At 53.2% G+C, this 27,635-nt stretch overlaps 1 protein-coding gene across 4 annotated transcripts in view; it reads right to left on the bottom strand.

The window, feature by feature from the left end:
- Positions 1-27,635, bottom strand: part of DLGAP2 (DLG associated protein 2) — a 791,263-nt gene that overhangs the window by 125,254 nt on the left and 638,374 nt on the right. For all 4 annotated transcript variants that reach the window (XM_043557189.1, XM_043557191.1, XM_043557186.1 and 1 more), the window contains one exon: positions 2,184-3,253. In XM_043557189.1, coding sequence (XP_043413124.1) covers positions 2,184-3,253 — 1,070 coding nt within the window. The remainder of the gene's footprint in view (positions 1-2,183; positions 3,254-27,635) is intronic.

Genomic DNA, 27,635 nt, shown 5'->3' with positions numbered 1-27,635 from the left:
AGCCCGAGGGGGGGACAGACGGGCACCCGCGCCGACACCGTGAAGCTGGCGCAGACGGGACCAGATCGAGGGACGCCGCTCCTCCAGAGCTGGTTGCTCAACAACATGCACGCACACACACGCACACACACATGCACACACACACCCCCACATACACACGCACGTACATACATGCACTTTAAGGAAAGAGAGAGAAAATGCAGAAGGAAACAATGGGCTTTAAAGAGACAGATGAACCGGTTTCCACGTAGCCCCTTATCTGGATCCAGATCCAAACCGTTAAAAAGAAATCGGGAGCAATGGGGACAGTTGAGTACTGAGCGCATGTGTGAAGCTAGCACACGATCGTTATTTCCTGATGTCTGAGGACGGTATTGCAGTTATGCTTCTAAAGACACAGCCCGTATCTTCTGGTGTGGGTCCTTTACAGGTGAGTGCAGGAACGGGTCCTTGGGATGCGGGCATTTCCTTCCATCCGCGTGGGCGGGCGAGGGGTGTGGACGGGACAAGACCCTCTGGGAACCCACCTCCCTGAAGGGAGATAGTGAGCATACAGGGGTCACTCTATTACACTCCTGCCTTTACAGGGGCTTCGTATTTTCCATAATGAAAACAAATTAAAACCAGCAGCTGGCGGACAGAGAAAGGATGTTTGGTCAAGGGCAGGAAGAGCCCAGGGTGTGAGGCACCACAGAGGACGTGTGGCAGGAGACGTGTCCCGGAAAGGGGCAGTTTTCGGAGGCAGACACCCGGGGGCCCACACACCGGAGACACAGCTTCACGGTGAAGTGTCCAGGAAGCCGCAGAGAGAAGAGCGGGAGACTTTGCATTTCCAGCAGGGGCCGGCACGAACCCTGAGTCTGTTTGTCACGTTCCTTTAGACGGGCAGGCAAGACTCGTACGTCATACAGGACTGGGGCTTGCTAACCACAAGCAAAGCTGAAGCCTCTCCCACGGCTCTACCAACAACATCTCACCCCGCTACCAACTCGTGTCTTCGAGTCGATCTGCCTGTGAAAGTGACTTGTTAGCATTTCCTTTCAAAACAGAACCGCTGGCTTTTAGGCAGTGTGCCAGGGTGGCATCTTTGCAGCCACCTGCATCCTGGAAAGACCCACAGTCGTCCACCTGCCCCGTGAGTCCACTGCCCGGTGACTCAGCTAGTGTCCACCAGCGCCCCTCATTCTAGGGGTCGGGTCTCTCCAGGCGCACAAGGGACTGGGAGGGGAACACCGTCCCGTCCCTACCCAAGACAACTCTCCCCGTTCTGAGCTCTGCTAAGGGCACCGGCAGCCGGTAAGAGGGATTGGGAGGCATCTGTAGAGGAAGCAGGAGCCTCCTAATTGTAAGGGTGCTCAGGGACGGTGTCAGGAGGAGGCAGACACTCAGGGACGTCACAGAAGCATCCCGCCGTGAGCAGCTCTCGCCCTTTGCCCCGTTCACTTGTGTGTGTGTCTTTGCCCGCCCCGGACAAAGGCCCAGAGGCCACACCGGAGGAGCAGATACGTGTTCCAGGCATGCCCAGTGGTGCTTTAAGGCTCAGACACACTCCAGTCGGGAGAGGTCGGGGGGCCCTGCTGGCTGCAGGTCACCTTCCAAGGCGGGAACAGACCAGGGGCTGATGTGCTTTGTCGTTGGGGCCACATCCTCCAGCCCTGAAGCACCAAAGGAGTGGCCCACCACGCTCGGGGCCAAGGACTGATGGGGGGGCATTGGGAGGGCCTCAGAGGCCAGCCCACCGCGCTTGGGGCCGAGGACTGACGGGGGTGAGGGGGGGCATGGGGAGGGCCTCAGAGGCCAGCCCACCGCGCTTGGGGCCGAGGACTGACGGGGGTGAGGGGGGGCATGGGGAGGGCCTCAGAGGCCAGCCCACCACGTTTGGGGCTGAGGACTGACGGGGGATGGCATTGAGAGGGCCCCAGAGGCCAGCCCACCACGTTTGGGGCCAAGGACTGACGGGGGGGGAGGAGGGGGTGGCATGGGGAGGGCCTCAGAGGCCAGCCCACCACGTTTGGGGCCGAGGACTGATGGGGGGGGCATTGGGAGGCCCTCAGAGGCCATCCCACCGCACTTGGGGCTGAGGACTGATGGGGAAGGCGCATTGGGAGGCCCTCAGAGGCCAGCCCACCGCCCGTGACTGCCTGTCAGCGAGACCCTGCCGGGAGGTGGCCCGGACCCCTTACCTGCAGGTAGTGGCACGGCCTCAGGGCGGGCTTGGTGTCCTGGGGGAGCAGAGGCTTGTCCAGGTTCAGCGAGCTCTTGCGGTAGGCCTCCTTGGCCTGGCTCACGGTGAGCGTGGACCAGGAGCTCCGCTTCATGTACTTGGTGTCGGGCGTCATGGTCAGGCCCTCGCAGGCCGAGCACTTGACGTCGCTGTTGCTCTTGGACGTCTTCAGGGACAGGTCCCCAAAGGGTCCCGGGAGCACCTCGGGGTAGCAGTGGGAGACGTGGTCCACATGGTGCCTGTTGACCACGCTGGACGTGCGGCAGGTGCTGTCGCTGTCCAGGTTGTCGTCGGAGCTCCACCAGCTGCTGGCGCCCGACCGGGGCTTGCCGTCGGGCTTCCGCTCCTTGCTTTTACTCCTCTTGCCGTGCTTGGGGTGGTGGGTGTGGTGGTGGTCCTCCGCCCGGCCGTCGCCCTTGGTCCCGTTGACGTGGCCCTTGGAGGGGCCCTCGAGCGAGTGCGACTTGGTGAAGAGTTTCTGCACGGAGTGCACGAGGTGCCGTATCCTGCCCGGGCTCTCGCCGCGCTGCCCCGCGGCCGCGGACGTCCTCTGGTACTGCAGCGTGTGGAACCCGTCCCTGTGCAGAGGCCCCTGCTTCTCGAACTGGTCCAGGAGGTTGGCGGGGATGCGGTTGGCCCTGGCGCCGGCGTGCGACACAGTGCAGTCGTCTCTCGTGTCGTAGTGGGAGCTGTAGTGCATCCTGGGGAAGGTGCTGCTGGACACGTGGTCGCCCAGCACCACGGGCATCATCACGCACTCCGAGTGCACGGAGCTGCCGGGGGAGCAGCGGTGGTGGTCCAGGGGGCAGCCGTCCACCGGGCTGAGCAGGTAGGGCTGCCTGGCCTCCTGCACATGGTGCAGGTGGTCGTGCGCACGCTCGCAGTCCTCGGGGCCCGCGAGGCCGCAGGTGTGGGCGGAGCACAGCGGGGCTGGGGCCCGGCCCCCCGGCAGCCCCTTCATGTTCCTGGGAGCCGGCGAGTACCTTCCCTCATTGAAGTGCTGCGTCGGGGACCATGAGTACTGCTGGTCTGTTGAGAGAACACACAGAGCCGTTTCAGCCGCCACCCTCATTGACGTGCTGGAAGAGTCAATTATTGCACACCCCACGCGGGCACTGTTTTATCCGGTCCTCAGGGGTCAGTTTTGGGCACTGGAGAGGGGAATCATTTTTCCCTATACGCTGACTGCTCCAAAGTAGGAGACTATTAAGGAGCATGAACTCTCAGGGCGCCCAGTGGCTCAGTCGGTTAAGCATCCAACTTTGGCTCAGGTCATGATCTCGCGGTTCGTGGGTTCAAGCCCCGTATCGGACCCTGTGCTGACAGCTCAGAGCCTGGAGCCTGCTTCGGATTCTGTGTTTCCCTCTCTCTCTGCCCCTCCCCTGCTCACACTCTGTCTCTCTCTCTCTCTCTCAAAAATAAATGAACATTAAAAAAAATAGAAGCATAAACTCTGGCTATCCCTAAATATAGTTCTACAACCACAAGTATGTATTGTCTGCGAGATTCATCGGGTCTCTGGACAGCAAGACTGTGCTATTAAACAAATCAACAATTTGGGGGCAAAATGAGTTACATTTCAATTAGATTTGAGTACTGTGGTTCAGTTTCAGAAGTTTAAAAAGTAACATTTGCTATTTAATTAGCAATATTGCTCAGTAAGCTCATGTGATATGCACTCATGCATTAATCCTGAAGGGTCTAAAGCCACGTCCTTGCGGCTCAGGGGGAGAAGAGGTGGCTTTCTCAAGGCCACCTGTCTGTGTCAAAGCAGGACTAACACAGGATGTCCTAACTTTCATTTCAGATACTTGCCTTTCAACTGTAAGATTCTACCCAGGACAGAAAAACATGGTTTGCTTATGTGAGATGCAATATTGTGCACAGATAAGTCCTAAGGAGTCGTCCCTCAGAGGGGGCTGGCTTTGTTTTCAGGCAGGTGGCTACGTGCTGTGGACACGAGTCCGGACACTGAACCGTTCAGGTTCAGGCCCCAGCTCTGCCACCACGTGGTGTGTGACTCCACGGGCCGGTCAGGCGGGCCAGCCACACTCCCTGTGCTTCTGTTTGCTCCATGTGACGGGAGACAAGACATTGGCCGAGCAACAGGCAGGGCCTCAGGAGGAGGGCACTCTCCGGTGCCATCCGTTGTCGGTGTTGTAATTATCGTCCTCTTACACGCTCTTGGGTCAGCATCTACAAAGTTCTGGGTTTATTAAATCTAAGTGATTGGATTCCAGGATTCCTCAGAGAAGCCTCTCCTTCACCCCTGCTTCCTACTGACTCAGTGTTTCTGCTTCAGACTCAGTTCAGAGCTTGCTTCCAGAGGTCTCCAAACAGATGCAACAATAGACTCCGTTACAGTATATGACATACATATATGCATATCTGGTATACAATATGCATGTTATAGATGGGAAATAAAGACTATTATAGTAATATCCATACATTATGTATAGTTCATGTATACATATATAACATGCATATGTGGTATAAATATGCATATAACCTAAGAATGAAATACAAACTCTATTACAATATATAATATGCATATATAGTATGCATATACAATGAACCTATCTATACATAATATATGTATATAATGTAGATATATCACACATACAAGAAATATAGACTCTATTACAATATACAATATGCATATACAGTATGAATATATAATGCATATATCCATATATAATATATACATATTGCATGTAACATCCATATGCAGGAAAGAGAGTCTAGTATATTATATGCATATATGGTATGCATATATAATACATATATCTATATGATATGCACATGTACTAATATGCATATAATATATGCACGAAAACAGACTAGCATATAATATGCATATACAGTATGTATAATGTCCATATATATGTATATAAATGTATACGTAATATATGGAGGAAATACACTGTTACAGGATATAATAGCGTATATGTCAAGTATCTCTAATACATATATCCATATATGATATATAGCATATAATATTCATACCATATATGCAGGAAATAGTCTAGTATATCACATGCATATATGGTATGCATATATAATACATATATCTATATGTGGCATATACAAATAATATTTAATACGCATATAATTTATGCAGGAAATAGATCCTACTATAAAATATGCACATACAGTGTACATAACGTATCCATCCATTTATATGTATATAACGTGTACATAATACATGCAGGAAACACAGACTATCACAGTGCATAATGTGCATATATAGTATGTACACGTAAAACATGTATCCACATGCGCACATACGCTACATAATATGCATATAATAGAAGCAGGAGACACAGATGGAAGCTGTCTGTCACGGGAACAGGTGGGAAGGGTGTGAGAATGAGCACCGAGGAGAGAGACACTATGGGATAAGCCCAGACAGGATCTGAGGGCCCCGGCCTCCTCGTCCCACTGGGGGTGCCCAGACAGCTCTCTGTCCTGGGAAAACGGAGACCAGCTGGCTCCCTGGATGGGCCTGGGCTGTGTCCCTCTCCACAGCCCCTGCCACCTTCCCCACAAGGACATCAGGGTGCAGGGACCGCTCAGGCTGCTGTGTCACGACACTCGACCCCGGGGTGGCCGGGCGCCTTCTGCTGGCTGTCCCGGAAAGGCTGTCAGGGGCTGGGAAGCCCCGGAGGCAGACCTGCTGGCTCTCTCCCGGCCATGCCCTCCAGGGCTGGCACTTGCTCCCGCCTCCTCCCTGCCCTGGCTCAGACCCTGAGTGCCCATCGCCAGCCAGGGCCACAGCAGCGGCCTCCTGCCTGCCTCCCCTCCCCTTGTCCTCATTCCCTCCCTCGCTTGCCCGTGCACATGCCAGCCTGCTCCTCCCTGCTCAGCGGCTCCCGGCTTACTGCTGAGTCCTCACTCGTCAGCCTGTATCCAAGCGGCCCCGGGGACGGCCTGCTCGGGGGATGGCCGTGTGCCAGTCCGGAGCGCGTGCCGGAGGCCATTGCTGACCGGGTGGGCTGGCCAGGCCCTCCCTCCCGCCCCTCGTTGTCGGTGAGGCATGCTGCTTTAACCAAATGCAACAACCCTTATTTCTGGCCATTGTTCTGTGGGCTCCTTCCCAGGCAGCATGCACTCTGCAAGAGCCCCTGCAGTCCAGGCAACCCCGGGGGAGGCGGTCCCGCTGTGCGTCGTCCTGGAGGCAGGACAAGACTCGGGCTTCCGCGAGGCACCTGCGCCCCGCTTCCTCAGGGAGGAAGCTGTCTGCTGTCCCCTTGCTCCCACGCTGGCCCAGCCCCCTCCCCGGGCTGCTCCAGCCTCAGGCCAGACCAGTCAGCCCGCCCCGCCCACCCGTCCCGTCCTGTCCCTGTCCTTGTCCTGGCAGCTCCTCCCCTGGGAGGTGCCACCTGCAGCCTGGGGTCAGGGACACCCGACAGCAGACGCCAAACAGACATTCGGGGCAATTGTGGGAAATAGGAAAGAACCCTAAGAGATGCCAGTCGTCTCCTACATCATTTCTGACCAACTCTTCTGGTGACTGACGTAAGGAAGCATCATCCCCTGCGGACATCTGCCAAGTGCCTGGTCCCAGACATGGATTCAAAATGTCCCCTCTGCAGGCTCTGGACTGCCACCTGTCCAGGCCAGCTAGACGCGGACATATCCTACAAGGCAGAGGCACAATCTCGCAGATCCTGAAGGAGTCGGGGCATGACTTACCCTACTGGGAGCGACGGACAGCGGCCGGGACCGGACGCTGAGCAGGGGTGGGGCTGTCTCCTAGGAAGGGCAGCACAGGGGCCTCTCCTGCACGTCCTCCGGAGCAGGGACCCCTTGTCTCCGAAGAGAGCCCGACCTCACTGGTGTGAGGGGCGCCACCGCCTCATGGGAGTGTCTGCCCTGGAAGAGCTCCTGGGCGCCTGCCTTTCTCAACAGCCAAATTATAACCAGAGCACTTTAATATATTAGGAGAGGATAGTGTAGATTATATTATGTTTTAATATAATTAAAAGCAAGTTTTCAAAGGAAATTCAATATCCAGCTGATAAATAGCAAAACTATGTGCTGTAATCTAGACTTTACAGCAGCATAAAGTTGTCATCCTATTATCTTTTGCTTTATTTTTCCATTAACATGTAATTTAATACAATTCTAATCTTCCTCTATATTAAAAAGCACAACCATTATGGCTCCACTCACGTATCCTATTTCTGCCTCACGTTCGGCCCAGAAGCTACATTATGAGTGCGGCCACATGAAAGAACAGTACAAAAGATAAAAGTTTAGCCGTAATGAATTGAATTTGATTATGTAACACATCGGAACACATTCTCATCTCTGCTCTTCGGGACCCAGTGCCTCGACGTAGGCATGGAAACTGACGCACTGCCGGGTAAAAATAATATCACTCCCAACGACAAACAACAAAACAATGTTCTGTAAACAATGGCGATTCTAAAACGTGCATTAGAGACCTGTATTACAGGTTGTTGTTGTCTTAAGTCTCTGGAACACGGAACAGACACTCGGGGGCTGGCAGTCTCTCTGTGTTAAGTGAGGTAACAGACACAGAATGTGGGGGCACCTTAGCTCCCTCATTGCCCGCTACTCACCGCACCATATTTCGTTCTGAGGCAAGAGAAAACGGCGGTCTAATCCTCCTTATCCAAATTCAAACTACAGGGTAAAGGCACATTTTACTGTGGGATTTCACGAGACTGTTGGTGTTCGAATCTGAAAAAGTATGTTTTGAGTGTAGGGATAAGAACTTTAAAAAGTACGCACGCTGTGTCTGGGTGCGGGCACCATGTGCAGGGAGCCAGCGCTTTTCACAGGCAGCTGAGGAAGCCCAGGCTGGAAGGACAGGTGGGGAAGGTCACTGAGGTCGTACAGGCACGCAGACCTGCACGTACACGCAGCGTGCGCACAGCTCCAGGTGGCCTGCTGCCAGCACCAGCTGCCACCAGGTGGGGGAAGGCACTGGGTGAGGGCCCCATGGGCCCTTTCTCATTAAGCCGGCTGCTGGTGGCACGCCAAGCCCAGGCGTGAGCCAGCCAGGCTGGGCACATGTTGCGGCGACGGGCTCAGGCCCGAGTCTTGGAGAACGCGTGGAGCCGCCCCTGCACCCCAGCCCTGGAGGCAGGCACCCCTCCCCGAGGTCCCGCCGCACTGAGGACACCAGCTGTGTCTCCCGGGGGCCTGAAGCTCACCGAGTCAGGTGAGGTGCCTGCCTGCCTTTCGTCTGATTTTATTCCATGTGCCCACCGGCCAGACGTGTGTCCCCGTCATCGTCACTGCACTTGCCGTGCACCCTAAAAGGAACATCCTCACTAAAGGTAGAAGCTAAGAGTAAAGAGCAGCCCGCACAAGACGACACCAAACAATACGGACTTGGTGAGCGGGCTGTGGAGCCGCTTGCCGAAAAGCGAAATATTCTGCTATCGTGTATTTTTCCCACACCAGTTCCACTTACCATCGTGTCTTCTGCCCCCGTGAAGAGCTGTGAGGTGCCCCCACTCCGTCCCTGGGGTTGCCCTGGCTCCCTTTTCTTCTCTGCTGCCTTCACCCTTTACACACCCACCCATCCTTCCTGCTGAGGCACCTGCCTCAGCCTCCTTCTCTCGTAAGTCTTCAGGCCCACGGTCCCATCTGCGTCCGTCGGGACCTCACAACATACGCATGAGCTGGGGGGTGTGATAAGAAACAGCCATGTGAACCTACTCCTGTATCTACCACATGAAGGTAGGAAAGATGTCTCCCGCCATATGTTAAGAGGACCCTACGTGAACCCCCATCAACAAAGAGTTTCCTCAAAAATTTAACAAGTACAAGGTGAGTATGTGGACCACCACAAAACATGGCAGGAGGAGTCCGTGATGCTCTGGACCAATGGACAGGTGTCCCTTATTCGTGGACTGACTTAGCACGGTGAAGGTGGAGACACTTCCCAAACTGATGTGCAGACTCCACACAACCCCTATCAAAATCACAGTTGGCTTCTTTATAGAAATTCAAAAGCCGACCTTAAAATTCATACAGATGGAAAAAGAAAACTAAGTGTGAAGCTAGAGGTAGGAGGGAGATTGTAAAGCTTAGAGCAGAGATAAATGAAATGATGGAGGGAATCAACGAAACCAGGAGTTGGTTCTTTGAAGAGACTGATAAATTGACAAGCCTTTGGCTGGAATGGAAGAGAGACAGCTCGAATGACTAAAATCAGAAATGTAACTGGGGAGTTACCTCTGATGACATAAATAAAAAGGATTATGATACTATGACAACTTACACTAAAAAATAGACAACCTAGATGAAATGGGTGAATTCATGGAAATACACAAATTATTTCCAGAAGAAACAGAAAATCCGATCAGACCAATAACAATAAGGAGACTCAACCAGGAATCAAAACCTCCCAACAAAGAAAAAGCCCAGGACCGGATGGCTTCACTGGTGAATTCTGCCAAACACTTAAAGAAAAATTAATGCCAATTCTTCCCAAACTCTTCCAAAAAGTTGAAGAAGTGGGAACACTTTCTAGCTCATTCTATGAGGCCAGCATAACCTGATATGGAAGCCAGATCAACGCATCATGAGGACAGAAAATTACAGACCAATATCTTTTATAAACACAGATGCAAGCATCCTCAACAAAATACTAGCAAACCTACCCAGCAGTGTATTCCAAGTATCATACACCATGACCAAGTGGGATTTATCCTGGGAATGCAAAAGAGGTTCAACATAGAAAAATCAACATATTACAAGAGAGTAATAGGACCAAAGCAAAAACACGTGACCAACTCAACTCAAATGCAGAAAAGGCATTTGGGAAAATCAAACAACCTCTCATGGTAAGAACACTCAGAAAACTAGGAACATAAGGGAATTTACTCAATGTGATAAAAGCATTTATGAAAAACTCAGTTAACATACTCAGTGGTGTAAGACTGAAAGCTTTTGCCCTAGGATCAGCACAAGACAAGGGCTTCTGCTCTTGGTGTTGCTATTCAACCCTGAACAGGAAGTTCTAACCAGGGCAATTAGATAAGAAAAAGAAATAAGAGACATCCTAATAAGAAAAGGAGATGTATCTATCTCTATTTGCAGATGACATATTCCTAGAGAGAGAAAATCCCAGAGAATCCATAAGAAAGCTATTTGAGCTAATAAACAAATTCACCAAAGTTGCAGGTTACATGATCAAAACGTGCAAGTCAGTTATGTGTCTACATCTCAGCCACGAACAAACCAACAATGAAATTAGTTGAGCAATTCCATTGACAGTAATGTCTTCGAGAATCAAATGGTCAGGACTACATTTAACCGAGGAGGTGAGACATTTGTATCTCGAAAACTAGAAAACATCTCTGAAAGAAATTAAAGATTTAGATAAATGGTGGGGCACCCGGGTGGCTCAGTTGGTTGAGCGTCTGACTTCGGCTCAGGTCATGATCTCGTGGTCTGTGAGTTCGAGCCCCGCGCCGGGCTTTGTGCTGACAGCTCGGAACCTGGAGCCTGCTTCCGATTCTGTGTCTCCCTCTCTCCCTGCCCCTCCCCCACTCATGCTCTGTCTCTCTCTCTCTCTCTCTCACAAATAAACATTAAAAAAAAAAAGACTTAGATAAATGGAAAGACATCCTGTGTTCATGGATTAGATGACTTTCAATACTACCCAAAGTCACCTACAGACTCAACAGGATGCCTATCAAAATTCCTGCTGGCTTTTTTGCAGAAGTGGAAAAAAATCAGTCCTCAAATTCATGTGGAGACGCAGTGGGTCCCAAACATCCAAAACAATTTGCAAAGCAAGAAGGAAGTCAGAGGGCTCAAAGGTCCTGTTCCAAAACTTACTACAAAGCTATGGTAACGAAAACAGCGTGGCACTGTCCCAGGGATATACATATAGGCCCATGGGATAGCGTTGAGCGTCCAGACATGAAACCACACATCTGTGGCCAGTTCAGTTCTGATAAGAGCGCTAACACTGTTGAAAGAATAGCCTCTTCTATAAATGGTTCTGGGATAACCCAGTGGCCACGTGCAAAAGAGCAAAGCTGCACCCCTTATACTATATGCAAAAATGAACTCAGAATGGATCAGAGAACTAAAAGTAAGGAATAAAAGCGTACAACTCTTTAAAGAGAAAATGCACACCTCTCCTTGGTCATGTGAATTAGAAGAGGTTCCCAGACATGCCATCCAAAGTCCAGGAAACAAAGAAAAAGACAAAATGGATTTCCTAAAATTAAAAGCTTCTTGCTTTAAAGCAAACTACCAGGAGAGTGAAGAGACAACCCACAGAATGGGGAAGATTCTTGCAAATATGCATCTGATAAGGAAATTATATGTAGAGTATATAGAGAACACTTACATCTCAGTTATAAAAAAGGCAAATAATATCCAAATAAAAATGGGCAAAGTTGCTGAACAGATATTTCCCTGAAGAAGATACATAAATGGGGGGCTCATTTGGTTAAGCAACCAACTTTGGCTCAGGTCATGATTTCATGATTCGTGGGGTTGAGCCCCGCATTGGGCTCTGTGCTGATAGCTCGGGGTCTGGAGCTGCTTCAGATCCTGTGTCTCCTTTCCTCTCAGTTCATCCCCCTGCTTGTGCTTTGTCTCTCTCTCAAAAATAAAGAAGATGCCTAAGTGGCCAATAAGTATGTGAAAAGATGCTCAACGTCATTAACCATCAGGGAAACGGAGCTGAAACCAGTGAGATACCCTTCACACACACCAGGATTTCTGGAACAGATGGATGGGAACAAGGGTTTCGAAGCACACAGGGAGGTAAAACCTGACACACCGCTGGAGAGGGGAGAACGTGAAATGGTGCAGCTGCTGTGGAAAAGTCTGGCAGTTCCTTACATGACCCAGGGATCCAACCTGCAGGCACACGCCCAACAGAGATGTAAGCCTGTGTCCCCAAAGCTTGTGGACTTCTGTTCTCAGCAGCACCGTCCACAACACAGCCCCAAAGTGGAAACAACCCCACTGTCTATCACCTGATGAATACACAAAGGGCCGTATCCATTCAGTGGAATGTTAGGAGGCAACAGAAACCAAGGACTGAAACATGATCCCACTTCTGTGCAGCGTCCAGGACAGGCAGGTCCTCAGGGACAGACAGCAGCTTGTTGCTGGTCAGGGGCTGGGGCAGGGAGGATGGGGAGTCACTGCTGAGGGTATGGGCACTAAAAATGCTCTCAGTCGATGGCACTGTTGGTTGCATACGTCTGTAAGTATGCCGAAAACCGCACGTGGATGGGCAAAGTGTACAATGTGTGTACTTCCCCACAAAGCACGTCATGAATAAACACCTATAATGGGAGGAGACATAAACAAAAACATGAAGTTGAACACATTCAAACTTTAATTTACAAAATTTTCCCCATGTGTGTTAGAACCCAGCAAAAAAAACCTGCTTAGTAAAATTTAGGGAAGCATAAGCTTGTTGGTTTGCTCCTTAATGGCTTCTGTCTAGGGCACAACACGTGTGGTCGAAGCCGTCAGGCTCAGAGGCAAACTTGGGGCTCAGTGCAAAGGTCCTGAGCATGTTCACACGCATCCTCCTTTGTCCCCCGTCTTTGCCTTCCTGGATCACGTGTCGTGATCAGATTTCTGTTCCGTAAGGATATTTTACGTGGTTTGGTTATTCACTGTTCTGCCTTCTTACAAAATCAGACAAATCTGATGACGATGGTTCAAGTTGTGCAGTGAATGGTAGCTTTTTGGTGCATAGGGAGCCCCCTGCTTGGGGACCGTGGGGGGCACATCGGGGCAGCCTGTCTGGGGACCGTGGGGGGCGCATTGGGGCCCCCTGCCTGGGGACCGTGGGGGGAGGCGCATCGGGGCAGCCTGGCCGGGACTCCGTAGGCTTCACTGAGTCTCCTGCGGGGACAGCAGCCAGCACCTGTCCTGGGACACTCACATTCCTCACATAGCGAGGCTCTGCCTTTATCCACCCAAGATTCAAAGGTCTGGAGACCAAGGCTTCACACCAGAGTCACTTGGGAAGCATTTAGAGGGCAAATTCCCAGGCGCGGTCCCAGGCGTGGTGAGACTTCATCTCAGGATGTGGGTCATCAACCTGCAAATACCTCCGTGGCCCTCGGGTCCGTGCCCCTCACTGCTGATTTGTCACGTGCAGCATCATGTTGCCCAGCTGGCCTCCTGTCTCTCCAAGTCGCTCCCCGTAGTTAGTAGAGTCCCTTTGGCCACTGTGGTGCATCCTCCTTGGTGTCTGGCCAGCCGGTGACTGTAGAAGTGAGCGACACTTGACCACACGCTGTAAGCACTCGTGTCCTCCCAGGGGTGAGGGCCGCTTGCGCATCTCTCCGGATGCCAGGCACACTTGTGTCCTCCTGCACGTTCCCAGCCTGCCGTCGCTCAGGAGAACTCCTCATCTTCAAGCGCTCTGAGCCCCTTTGAAGGAAAGGTTCTGCAGGCAAGGCCTTGCTGCATCCTGACTGAGGCCCTGGGCTGAGTTCAGTGGAAAGCATCCGGCTGAAGCACTTCTCTTCACTTCCTGTGCTTTCCTTCTTTAGATGTCCTTTTAAAAAGATCCTAGTGTTGTAACATCAGGGCTCCCGGTGGAAGAAACCCTCCACGTTTGTGCGGTTACACACCATTTTCAAAAGCATGAGTGTGTTACCCACAAACGGTTCCAGCGTGGCGGTGTCTCTCAGTTCCACAAGCGAGCACAGAGGGAGGCCCTGGGAGGAGGCGCGTGGCCATAGCGTGTGGCCGCCGCCTGACCGGGCTCTGCAGCTTCTGACACGAGGCCGCCCAAGCGCGTAGAGTCAGTCAGAGGCTGTTCTTGCCACCGCACGGCGTGGCCTGCCGGATCGCCATGGGGTCCCCACCGCCCCCTCTGCAGATGAGAGGCTCGGGGACAGCACCCAGTCAGTGTGTGCAGAGGCCGCTGAAGGGTTTGCACACCCCACCTCGTTCTCGCACTGCTGGTGAGGTTCTGCCCGTCGGCACATGGCGCGAAGCACCTGCTGGGAAGCACATGCTGTGGTGTGGTGGACAAGACCGTGGGGACAAGGGAACAGGCCCCATGCGCCTCGGTGGTGACAGGTACTGGGAAAGTCAGGTGGGCTTGCTGGGAGGCCCCGTGGGGCAGAGCCTGGGTGAGGCGTGTGCAGGCTGGCCAGCGTGGGGTTCCCCGGGGACTTGCTCCACTTCCGATAGATCGGGAGGTCTCGGGGGCAGGAAGGGGCAGGAGAGCCGTAGGTTGAAGGGATCTCTGTACTGTGAGCGTGGACAGGGCATCTGGGGCCAAGGCAGGGAATCAGGAGGGGACTTCGCGGGGATTCCGGCGGTGGTGCCAGTGGCTTTCACCACGTCTCCCCGACGGGATGGTGACAAGCAGTGCCGTGCACTGAGTGTCCCCCAGACTCACAGGGCAGGGCCCCAGCCCCCGTGGGACTGTGTGGACACAGGGCCTGGAGGAGGAGACGGAGGCTGAGTGCGGTCCTAGGCGGGCGTGCTCACAGGAAGGGACCCAGCGCGGGCTCTCCGCCCGTGAGGACACAGCCGGACGAGGATGCGAGTCTGCCGGCACCTGGACCGTGGACGTCCAGCCTCCAGTGTGTGAGGGACGAGTCTGTGGTTTGAGCCGGTGTGTGTGGTGTTCTGTCTCAACAGTCCGAGGGACAGAGACGAGCAGTAAGTATGGACATGAGTGCAGCGCGTCCTGTGTGGACAATGCTTCTTCCACGACACAGTCTGACCCGTGGAGCAGCCCTCGTGTGGTAGCCGTCAGCACCAGCTCTTCCAAACAAGGAAAAGGGGGTCAGGGGGCAAATGGCTTGTCCAAGGTCAAACAGCCCCAAAGCAGGACCCCAGCAGGACTCAAAAGACTGCCGTGTCCCCTCTGAGCTTTGCTTGTGTTCTAGGTACAACCACATTATGACCCCTGGGGCTCTAGGTATAACTATGTTATGATCACTGTGATTCTAGGTACTACTACATTGTGGCCCTTGGGGTTCTAGATATGACTATACTGCAGCCCCCTGGGGTTCTAGGTATGATGACATTGTGGCCCCTGGGGTTCTAGGTACAACTGCATTGTGGCCCCTGGGGTTCTAGATATGACTATACAGCAGCCCCCTGGGGTTCTCGGTATGACTACATTGTGGCCCCTGGGGTTCTAGGTATAACTAAATTGTGGCCCCTGGGGTTCTAGATATAACTATACAGCAGCCCCCTGGGGTTCTAGGTATGATGACATTGTGGCCCCTGGGGTTCTAGGTATAACTACATTGTGGCCCCTGGGGCTCTAGATATGACTATACAGCAGCCCCCTGGGGTTCTCGGTATGACTATTTTGTGGCCCCTGGGGTTCTAGGTATGATGACATTGTGGCCCCTGGGGTTCTAGATATGTCTACACTGCAGCCCCCTGGGGTTCTCGGTATGATGACATTGTGGCCCCTGGGGTTCTAGGTACGACTGCATTGTGGCCCCTGTCGATGGAATGGTTCTCAGTCCACAAACTGTGCGGTCTGCGATCCGAGGAACGCCCCCTGTCTCAAGTGTGCGGTCCCTCCAGTCACCACATGGTCGGGTCTCCTTCTCTCACCAGCCCCTCCCTAGACAGCTTGAACGATCATCTGCAGGGCTGTGACAGGCTCAGAGGCCCACTCCCACCCCCTTTACATGGAGTTCACCAAGGGCCCTGGAGAAGGTCACTGTTTTAAGTTCCAGAGGGTCTCTTTGGACACATGCTGCTTGTCGCTGAACAAACACACAGTGAGGGTCAGCTCCTATCCTGGGGCTGAAAGATGAGCGACCCCTTCCACAACAGGGGCTGCACAGTGGGGAGGCTGTCGTGCTGCACACCAAAGCGGCCACCGGAGCCTGAAGCTTCGTCCCTCTGACAGCTAGCTGTAGGTGACTGTCATCCTCGTTCCCCGGGGGACACATCCAGGGCCTTCCTCTCACCGGGAAGTAGGCTAAATTATGACGGCAAACCCCATTACTAGAAAAGCAGGTCACAGAGCTCAGAAAGATAAGCCGTGGGGCCCCCTGGCCCCCAAGGAGGAAGAAGGGAGACCACACCACCTCCCCAGCTCAGGACGCGCACCTGCACAGCACGAGTGTGTCAGCCTTTGGCTCCTCTCGGATGTTTTATCTTATCACACAGCCACCCGGCCGAGGGGCCGAGTCTCACAGAAACCAGCCCAGGGACCTAAAAGGAACTTAACATGCTTTTCTTTCCCCTGCACTCAACTCTGGTCGGATTTCAGGGACTTCTGTGTTTGAGATGTGCTTGGAGGTTAGATCGGGCCGAGTGTTGCTGAGGCGTGACGGGGGGATACACCGATCGCAGCAAGGAGTTTGGGGTGCGTCGCAGAGATGTGAGTTGGTTAGGGTGCGTATTGGGGTGGATCTTGAAGGAGATAAAAGCAAGAGAGACTTGAGGGTGAACAGCAGGCAGACGGGCAGGAAAGGAAGAAGGGACGAGAGAGGGGAGTGGCCACTGGAGGCGGCCAAGTGCGTTGCTGGCAATAGGAATGCTCCTGGCTCCCTGGGAGCGGCCGCAGGCCTGGCGTCCCACTGCCCAACCTCCACCCCTCTGAGCTGCAGCTGTTGAGGCCACGGTGCCTGAGTCCCAGCCGCAGCGAACCCCTCTCTTTCCTCCACTGCCCCTGTGCCCACTGCGCGGTTTCTCAGAGCTTAGCCGCCTGGCCTGCCAAGACCCTACCCTCTACAAGGTCCTCTGCTCCCCCAACCCCCGGGTGCCCTGAACTCTCCCACAAAAACTCAGTCTGTGCCTTCTCCACACAGGAAAGAATGCTCTAGCTGTGCCTTTCTACCCACTCACTCGTGCCCCACCCACCGGTCCTCACACGCACACACCGTGCATTCATTGTCTGCAGTGCACCATGCTGGCATCAGGGGTCAGGTGTCGGGAAGGAAGAAGATGAGACGGTCCCTGTTCTGAAGAGGCAAGGTCTGAAACTCATGGTCTAGTGGGAGAAACAAGCATGGGGACCAATCACTGGGGCAGAGTGCGTTCTGTGCACAGAGAAGCATGTGCGGTACAGGCAAGCGTCAGGGGCAAGAGGGCTGGGGGGCGGGCTGGGAGGTGATGCTGGGGTGAGGGAGACGGGGGCGGGCTAGGAAGTGATGCTGGGGTGGGAGGGTCGGGAGGCAGGCTGGGAGGTGATGCTGGGGTGAGGGAGACGGGGGCGGGCCAGGAGGTGATGCTGGGGTGAGGGAGACAGGGACAGGCCGGGAGGTGATGCTGGGGCGAGGGAGACGGGGGCGGGCCGGGAGGTGATGGTGGGGCGGGAGGGATGGGGGCAGGGCGGGAGGGATGGGGGCATGGACGGGAGGGAGGTGATGCTGGGCAGGAGGGATAGGGGCAGCTGGGAGGTGATGCTCGGGCGGGAGGGACAGGATCCTCGCCTGTAGCCCTCGCAGTCCTGTCCTGCCTGCCCACCTCCTGGGTGAATCCGTCATTTCCCAGTCAAGTGCCAACAGTGGTCTGACTTGGAACCCCATGGGAACACGGACAGGCTCAGCCACCTGCCACCTCGGTGTGTGGAGTGGAGGCGATGAGCATTTTCAGGACTCAGCTCCTCTCCAACGCTGCGACTGTCTTGTTGAGGTGATAAAACAACGGTTTTGTACAATCGCATCAAGGAACAGCGTTGGACGCATACCTTAAAAATAACCCCAAATTTGCTAAAGTAAAATCGAATCTCTGGCGTATTCTCCGTATCACACATATTTGGACGAGAGCTGGAGACAACGTGTGTGTCCAGCAGGCACGCCTACCTGACCCTGGTGACCTATGCACATGCCATTATCCTGCACCACAAACCCTGTATCCCGGTGGTCCTTCAGAGGAGGGGGGTTAAGGGTGGCTCCTGGTCCATCACGGGACCATGTGCATTGGCGACGGAGGGAGAAAGTGCATCCTCTTCCTTGGGGAACTTGAAATCCAGACACTCAGGGACAGTGGTGCAGGAACAGCAGAGAGGGGAACGCCTCAGCTGTCCCGTGGGACGACCAGGGCCCAGGGCACGATGACCAGAGTCACAGGGGCCCCACCTGCAGCTGGTTGTGGAGGCTCCCACTCTGCCTGAATGTTCTGGTCACAAGCAGCAGTCAGGCTGATGCTGGCAGGTCGCCATGCACCTGTCCACCAAACCGCCCCTGCAGGCGGCCCACGGCACCTGTCCCCTGCAACCAGAGAGGGCTGAGAGCGGGACCACGTGGGGACAGAAGCGCACACTTCACCGGATGGAGCCACGTGGCCAATTTGGAAATGGAATTGATGGAAGGAGGACTGAATCCACTCAAACCACAGTCTCACTGTTGACCCTTGTCACTGGTTCCACAGCATAGCACGCACACTGTTGAGTACACACAAAAACAAACCAGACGCTAGGGATTTAACTTGGCTCCTTGACCAGCAGTAACAGTAGCATGATCAATACTCCGTAAGACGCACAAGTAGCTTTTTCGTTGTTGTTCTGACTCCCACTGATTCCACGCAGCGTATGTAGGTTCTAGTTTAAAAGGAAGGCTGCACACAGACGCCTCCGATGTGTCATGTGGATGTGAGCTCTGGGATCCAGGCTCAGTGCTCCCGTCTTTAGCTCTTTCACAGACTTTCATCATATTTTCGATGAAGCATTTACGGTGAAGACATTTGCAGCTTGATTGCACTTAATTACCAAGTGACTTCTTATTTATGGGCCAAATAAATAGCTTTTAAACCCATCTTGAGTCTATCATTCACAAACAACGGCTTCTAAAGCACCGAAGAAGATCTCTATTAGTTGTAAACCTAATCCCGTTATTCAAGGAGCCAAGTCATTTCTGGCACTTTCTGTCCTACAACATCTGCCTTGTGGAATACATGGTTAGCCTCACAAAGCAGTTATAATTTTTTCCCAAATCTCTTTCTTCTAAATTTCCTTTGGTACAAATCAGAGAGACTCCTTGATAAATAAATCTTTCTTACCTTCTCTATAGGTGATTATCTCATAGGTTTGCTTTGACAGAAATTTATAACCTGTCACAAGCGTCTGTTGCCAATTCCCAAACGCAAACCTCAGAGTCTTTAGAAGAATGATTGTTCTATGATTTTTGACAATCGTTTCATGAACAAACATAATTTTCAAATAGGAACTCACAGTAATTTTTAAAGTAGTATCAATGATGACTTTCTCATTTTATAAACTTGAAGTTTAATGAAAGTTAATTTTAATATTTTAGGTGATGGAAACTCATATTTCATCATTTTATAAACATTTTAATCTATATATTTTTTATATATTTATTTTTTATTTATATATTTATTTAAGGGGGAGAGAGAGACAGAGAGAGAGAATAAGTAGGGGAGAGAGACAGAGAGAGAGCAAGTAGGGGAGAGAGACAGAGAGAGAGAATCCCAAGCAGGCCCCATGCTCCGCGTGGAGCCTGACGCGGGGCTCGATCCCATGAACCATGAGATCATGACCTGAGCCAGAGTTGGATGCCCAACTAACTGAGCCACCCAGGCGCCCCAACATTTTAATTTAAAATCCATGCTACCTGGGCACCTGGGTGGCTCAGTCGGTTGAGCGTCCGACTTCGGCTCAGGTCATGATCTCACGGTTCGTGAGTTCGACCTCCGTGTCGGGCACTGTGCTGACACTTAGAGCCTGGAGCTGCTTCGGATTCTGTGTCGCCCTCTCTCTCTGCCCCTGCCCTGCTTGCTCTCTGTCTCTCTGTCTCAAAAATAAATTAAAAAAAGCAAACTTAAAGTCAACATATTTCTGCACATTTCTTTGAATCAAACAGGTCTGTCAAGAATCAACATAAGCTGTTATAGTTAAGACGAGGTAACACGTGAATCCCTTACTACTTGAGGGCGCTTATAAATGAGCATGGCCTCCTGAGAAATAAGTGAGCCAAGTCTCAGAAGGCACAGAAGTCTTTATCCCTGTAGCCAGGTACTTAGAGTTTCGGTGTTCAATGTACAGAACAGTCTGGAATGCAGAAGCCACTTTTGCGTGAGGATGTCTCTGGTAGTATTAGAAAACCAATCTCTTCTTTGTTTGTTTATTTATATGCTGACATGTTCCAATAAGGACTTGGCTTGATTTATAAATACAAATGAGAAAGTAAGGTAAATACAAATTAAATATAAAGCGTAGGGACAAAGCGCAGACTGCCCCCAAGATGGGCCACTTTGGCATGATCGTGATGGTGAGTTAAAGGCGATGAAACCCCAGCACGTTCAGGAAAAGCTCTTCCCCTCGGAGTCCACCGCCTAGACTTACACTAGAAAGCCTGCCCCCGGAGGAGAGCTATTCATAACAGACTCCTCTTTACCCAAGAAACCTCTCTGCACAACAGGGCCACCTTCGTTCTCCAAACCCCTCCTCTTACCTTCCTGCTCATGGCCTTCCTCCCCTTTGTAGCCCCACAGGATGTCACAGAAGCGTCACGTTGTCTGAGGAATTTGGAATTTTGGCTGTCTTTGGAATGTCCATGTCTGCGTGGATTCCCCACCCGTGGCTCTCACACCTGATTTTCTCCTGTTCGTCTGTGTCATGTCCACATGACTCTTGGTCAGCTGGAAGGACCCAGGTAGGGACAGGACATTTTTGCTTCATGACAGAAGCGAGAGAAAGAGGCGTGGAATGGTATGAAGCCGGAAGGGAGGCTCATGACTCCTGTGAATTAGCTCCAGGCGGTTCTCACACCCACGCAAGGGGAGGGACAAACCTGAAGCGTCCATAGGCTAAAGATGCATTGGTCACAAAAGTGCAATTTCAAAATCAAAAGAGAATTTCCCTCTCTGTGTCTCCTGAGAGAATATTTTCTAGCTGTATTGAGAAACAACTGACATATCACCTTGCGTAAGTTTAGGGTATCCCACACGATCTGGTAAAATGAAAACAATTTCATAGACACAAAAATGCAAATCACTAACAAAAGGTTTTAACCTCACAAGCAACTTTAACCACCAAACTATATGAATAAAATAGATCCAGGAACAAAACAAATGAGCCAAGGAAAAAAAGAGAGCGTGGCAAACCACTAAACAGACTCCTAACTCCAGAGAACACGCTGGTGGTCACCAGAGGGGAGGTGGGTGGGGGACGGGGGTTATTACCCAGCACGCTAACTAACTGAACTGTAAATAAAAACCTAACTAAAAAAGGAAGCACAGATGTTTCACCAAGAAATTTACCCAAAAAGGAGGATGGGCTCTTCTCAACATCACCAGGTCAAGAGTATGAGAACATATGCACACACACCTGCACACGCGGGCACACACACCCACACCCTACCCACACACTCCCATACCGTAGACCACACACACACACACACACACACTCTCTCTCTCTCTCTCTCTCTCTCTCTCTCTCAAAAACAAAAACAAAAACAATAATTGGAATAAACTTCCAAGTGAAATGTGTCGGAAAACAAATGCTGGTCCCTAACCAGCTATACTGGAATGCAACGACGTCCTTCCGAGTGGGCACGTTTCTACCTCCCGGATGGCAGGCCCTGCGGGTGTGCGGTGAGGAAAGGCCCCCCGCCCTGAATGCTCACCGCTGCCATCCAGGGAGGGACACCTGTGCTCGCAGGACACCATCGTTAACAAGTGCCACAGCGGTTTTTACACTGGCCAGGCAATTCTTGGACATGCTTCCTGTCTGCTCAGGGCACAAGTATTTGCGGCTTTTCCATGCAAGCTCGTCTGGATGCATTTAAATGCTCAGCAAGCCCGTGCGGCTGGAATGTGCCTGGCCCCCCACCTTACTTGTGAGAACACTTGGGGACTCGCATAGCACATTCTGGGTAAGAAATGTTGGATTTAGTACTTCTTGTCAATGCAAATTTATCTCGGCATTAGATGAACACCTTGGGCTCTACCCTGTCATGTTTCTTCCAAAGCCTGGGGTCCATTTCATTGCCCACCACTGAGAAAGCCGACAGAGTGGAGGACATAACAGAAATGATTTTCTGCCATCAAACTTTTATGAAAGCCGGAAAAGTTAAGTCGCATCAACACTGGAGGGCATGGTGGGATCGAGAGTGTGTGAAGACTCTTTATGAGCCTGGAAGTGACCTAAGAAATTCAAGCTTCTGTTTGTCTGCTTTTTTTAAACATTTATTATTTTTGAGAGACAAAGAGACAGAGCATGAGTGGGGGAGGGGCAGGGAGAGAGGGAGGCACAGAATCTGAAGCAGGCTCCAGGCTCTGAGCTGTCGGCACAGAGCCCGACGCGGGACTCGAACCCACACACCGTGAGATCATGACCTGAGCTGAAGTCAGACACTTACCTGACTGAGCCACCCAGGCACCCCAGTCTACTTTCTTAAATGGAGACCACATCCTGCCCTCTTCCAGGAGACCACAGGCCACTCCCCTCCTGGTTTTCTGCCCCTCTTCTCTGCCTCCTCTTCCATCTGACGGGAAACCTTGCTTGTATCCCTTGCTCTCAGACCCTGTGGGGCTCCCTGCTGCCCAGAGGACGAAGGAGCACCTGCCCCACAACGGAATCTGTGCATGCTCCCCCATCTTCTGGAAGATTCTTTCCTGCCCTCCTGGCTCAGTTGGCTCCCACTGCCCTTTCCATCTCTGATGGCTGCCTCCCGGCTGGCCTCTGCTGAGCTGCACAACTCACCCTCCTCAGAAAGCCTGCGGGTCTCTACATGCCTCCCACTCTGGTGGCTTAGAGCAGATTTCTCTCACTGCAGACTTCTGAGAGAGAAGCAAAGCATCAAGGATGCACGTGCCCCATCTAGGACCACTTGGCCATTGCAATTTTGCTTTGATGGAGGTAGTGATTCAATTCATACTGGTCACTCCTGTTAGACTATGAGCCCCATCAGGACGAGGGTACCTGTGACAAATTCTCTCCTTTCCAGACCCCGCCAGGGCAGCCCGCACCTCTGCCCATGAGGCATTGCCCCCCCGACTGTAAAGATGTGAACAAGCAGGGACAGAGGCTCCAATAGCCCAAGGCCACACCCCTAAGGGACCCCAGCACCCAAAGTGCCTGCCTGAGAAAGTCCAGCTTCAAAAAACTGCCCACGTGTCCAGTAGCACCTGGGGATGCCCATTTCCTAGCCTTGGTGGCAGGAGCCTGATTGCTAGGAGCCCCATCAGCAAACCCACCAGGGAGCCCCTACACCTGCCCTCCTTGAACCCACCCTCCCTGTACCCGCCTACCAACACCTGTCCTCAGGCACTGCCCTCCCTGCACCTGCCCTCTGGCACCTGTTCTCCCTGCACCTGCCCTCCCAGCACCTGCCCTTTCCCTGCTCTGTCTGCATCCCCAACTACCATTCCTGAATGCCTTCAGGAAGGAGACGGTGCTCCGTCATCTGCCCACAGGCTCTTTGGTGACAGAAGTTTTCACTTAAAAAACTGGCTGTTGGGTTGAGTAGTGTTGTGAAAGTGCAGCAGAGAGGAAGGTATTACAGAGAAGGAGTGGCGCTAGGTCACGGCCGCGGCTCAGGCAGGGTCAGGTTTCTCGTTCCCTGGGGAGGGCATGGGCAGGGACTAAGCACAGAGGGGGTCCAGGGAGGGGATGCTCTGAGGCCACAGCCCTGAGTGGGCCTGCTAAAGGAGCCTCATGGAGGGGGGGATGTGTGCCAAAGAACACAGGGTTCTCTTCCAGCTCCCTCAGTACAGACCCAACTGTGTCCCCCAGTCCGCATACAGGAACCCTGATTTCTAGCATGTCCCAATGTGGCTGTATCTGGAGACAAGGCCTCCACACAGGGGATTACGTTCAGACAAGGCGGCTGGGGTGACACTATTCCCTTAGGAGTGGTGTCCTCATAAGAGATTAGGACACAGACATGCACAGCAGGGCCACCACATGAGGACACGGGGAGAGACATGTCTACAGGGCAAGGAGAGAGGACTTGGGAGAACTGGCCCTGCCCTCACCTGGATCTCAGACTTCCCGCCTCCAGGACTGGGAGGAAATAAGCTGCTGGTCCCTGGTCTGGTTACGGTGGTTCGGGCAGGAGCCATTCTCCGGCAGGTGGCAGGCGTGCAGGTGTGGGGAGGGCAGGTGCCAGAGGACAGGTGCAGGGAAGGCAGGTGACAGGAGTGCAGGTGCAGGAAGGGCAGGTGCAGGGAGGGCAGGTGCAGGGAGGGCAGGTGCGGGAAGGGCAGGTGCAGGGAGGGCAGGTGTGAGAAGGGCAGGTGCGGGGAGGGCAGGTGCCGTTCAGTTCTTGAACTATCATAGGCATCTGACGACACTCGGAACCACTTTCTCGCCCTTGTACCCGTGGCGTGAACCCAGCGGTGCCTGATGCCTCCACTGCCCGGTGAAGAGTCTGCCAGCAAGAAGCCACTGTGGGTCACCCTCCTCATGCCAGGCTCAGACAGGCCTGGGCTGCGAGGCTGAGAACAACCCTATCCTTCAGCGGTTTCCCCGTTACGACTCACTCTGACTCTTCTGCATGGGTTCTGGGATCCAGAACACAGATGCCACCACACCCTGAAACTGACAAGTCGTTCCTACAGATAAGAAACAACTTCCGGAAGCACACACTGTGGGACATGGTTGTTCCATCCTGAGTGTTTGCGGGCTCTCAGACCACAGCGTCCCCGGGGATGGAGGCCGGCTCTCAGCCTCGAGCGTGTGTTCATTCTCCGACTGCGCCACGGTGTGGACTCTCGTGAGCCCTGATCTAGGGGCCATTCGCCCTGATTCACAAGCGAAATTCAGGTCAGTTCCTGATTTCAGTCAGTGCCCTCCCCAGATTTGTCTCACATCCCGATTACGTGTAAGAACTGCTGGGAGGTGGGGGTGGGCCCCTGGGGGGCTTATCTTTCCAGCGCAGATGTGGGCAGGGGGAGGGGGCGTGCGGGAACACTCTGATCCAAGGGTGTCAGGCCAAATCCAATAAAAAGACCGAGGGCCCACCGGAACTCAGACCACCCGGGTCCTGCCCTGCACACCCGCACGCCTCCAGGGTTTGGAGCAGAGTCTGAACAAAATCGAGGCTTCTGCCTCAGGCTTGCGCGGATGGGCTGGCACTGAGGAGTCCTCCCCATTTTCTGACGGCGGCTGTCTGCCGTGCAATTTGCGGGACGGCCCCAAGACCGCCTGGGACTGTGGGGGGGCATACGCCCCCATCTGTGTTGTGAGGCAAGGAAAGGACGTGGAGGCAGGTGGAGGGTGGAAAGTGGCTACGGGCCGGTGACGGCCACGAGTGGGGCACCTGTGGTCCATCCCTGCACGGGCTCCCGGCATGGTCCCCTGGCAGCACCACAGACTCTGGGCACCGACCAGGGACAGGCGACCTCGGATGCACAGCCCCTCCCCCAACTTATTTTACAGAAGGAAGCTCCAAGGTCTGGGAAGGTCGTCTTCAAGGCCATCCTGCCGGAGTCTGGCCTGGCCGGACTGGACACCAACGCTGGCCACTCTTTGGCCAGAGGTCTTTGCACCCCCCCCCCCCCCCCCGTCTGGAGTCTGGTGGTCGCAGTGAATACTGGATGCAAGAAGGCGAAGGCGTCCCCTCTCTCGTGCACACGACTATCCCCTAGTCTTTGCCCCAGGATTTGGGACATCGCATTTTCTCACACAAGACGATCAGGAAGAAGAAAAGGGCACTGTTGGCTAGCCAACCTCATTTATCTGCTCGGGAAGCACTTGGTGCCATAGAATTTGAAAGTGTTTTGAGTTACAGTCCAAAAAAGTAATTTCCAACTCCCACTTTTGCTCGCTCACTTTTTTTTTCCTTTCTGCTAAAACAGCAGCTTCTGCGTTAAGCCTCTGTGTTTCATTGGCTACAAACCAAACACTACCTGTAATCTTAATGGTAGCCATGCTGGGAAGGCACTGGTGTCCCCACTGCCCTGATGACAAAGCTAGGGGATAAAAGGGATAGATAAGAGACTCACTGATGGCCGCATGGCCATAAAGTCACAGGCACAAATCTTAACTCAAGATCCGTGACCACGGTTTTGATAGGGGTTCTTAGCAGCCGGCACGAGACCCACAAATATTTTCCAGCTGAACAGATGGTAGGTCCCCAAGCCATAACTGCCGTGATACCCGATCTGCTCCCCACCTGCCTCCGAGCCCACCAACCCAATGTGGTCAGCTGTCCCGTGTGTGCAGGGGATCCAGCTCACTCTGGGGGGAACTGGGCACACTGAGGAGGAGGGTAGAACACAGTCTGCTGGAAGAGGAGACCGGCCCATCCCTGGAGATCCCGTGCCACGGAAGCACGGTGAGTGCACGGCAGATGGCGTGCAGCCCGGCCAGCATTAGCATCCCACGGCTGTGAGCGGCGCTCTGTGAAATGCTCTATGTTCACCCCGCTTGGTAAATTCCACCTGAGCTATCACCATGCAACTTAGAGCATATCGATGGTTCCGGGAGTCTTGTGATGTCCCTGTAGTGTGTCTGCACTGTCCCATTGTCCTGCCTCTGCTGTGGACCTCCTGCAGCCCCTGCTGGGGTCCCCACTGCCAGCGGCCACCGCGCCCCGGCCATGGTGGGCATCACGGCCGGCGTCCTCTCCCCAAAGCACAGCTCCGATATTACCATTCCTTCAAAGGAGGGACAAACCAACTCCAAGGTCTATGAATTGTTTCAGTGTAAAACCCAGACTCTCCGGGCAGACAAAGCCCTTTGGAATCTGTCCTCAAGGACTTTCTTCCACATTTCTGGGGCTTCCTTCAGTTCAACCTTCCCCCTGCTCCTCCTCAGGCAGGACCCTGGAGTCCTGACCACTGGCGGTGCTTTCTCTCTTCCTTGTGTTCCAGAGCCTTCTCTATGCCTAGTCCCCACCGCCCCCATGTCTGAATGTCCGAGTCCTTCTGTCGGTCTCCTGTGGACACTGGGGCAAATTATGGCAGACGCAGGTGCTTACTAAAACAGCATTAGACTTCTGGTTCCTGGCCCGGCCGGCGAGAGCCTGGAGGTACACACTCCACCTTCACAACAAGCAACCAGCTGAGCGAACTCAAAGTCCACAGCTCCCCAGATGCAGCAGAGGACCAGGGGCACAGGGAAAACCACGGCTCCCCAAACTGCAGATGCACACAGGAGGAGACAGAGAATCAGCCTCACTGGGCAGAAACCAGTGCCCAATGGGAGATCCTAACCTGTCAGTGGGAAATTACTGGAGGCTCAGTGGGAAGGAGTCTGAGAATTAAGAACTCTGGGGGAGCCACTGTCAGGGCCCCACACACTTCGGTGGGCTACACCTGTAGGAGCCCCACCAGGCTCTCACGGCGAAGCCTAGAGAAAGGTCCCGTGTGATTCCAGAGGGGGGAGAGGACAAATGGCCATTCCCAAATATTCCAGAGCACTCTTCCTCTTAACAAGGCCTCCCTCAGGGGAAACTAGTGAACCAGAGCTAACTTACTTCGGTTTTATCAGAGCCTAACTGACCTAGGAGAAGGGAAACACCGACCCCAGGCCCTGCTG

The sequence above is a fragment of the Prionailurus bengalensis genome, chromosome B1 (genome assembly GCF_016509475.1).
Source record: "Prionailurus bengalensis isolate Pbe53 chromosome B1, Fcat_Pben_1.1_paternal_pri, whole genome shotgun sequence".
Classification (NCBI taxonomy): domain Eukaryota; kingdom Metazoa; phylum Chordata; class Mammalia; order Carnivora; family Felidae; genus Prionailurus; species Prionailurus bengalensis.
This window is presented reverse-complemented; position numbering and strand designations above follow the sequence as displayed.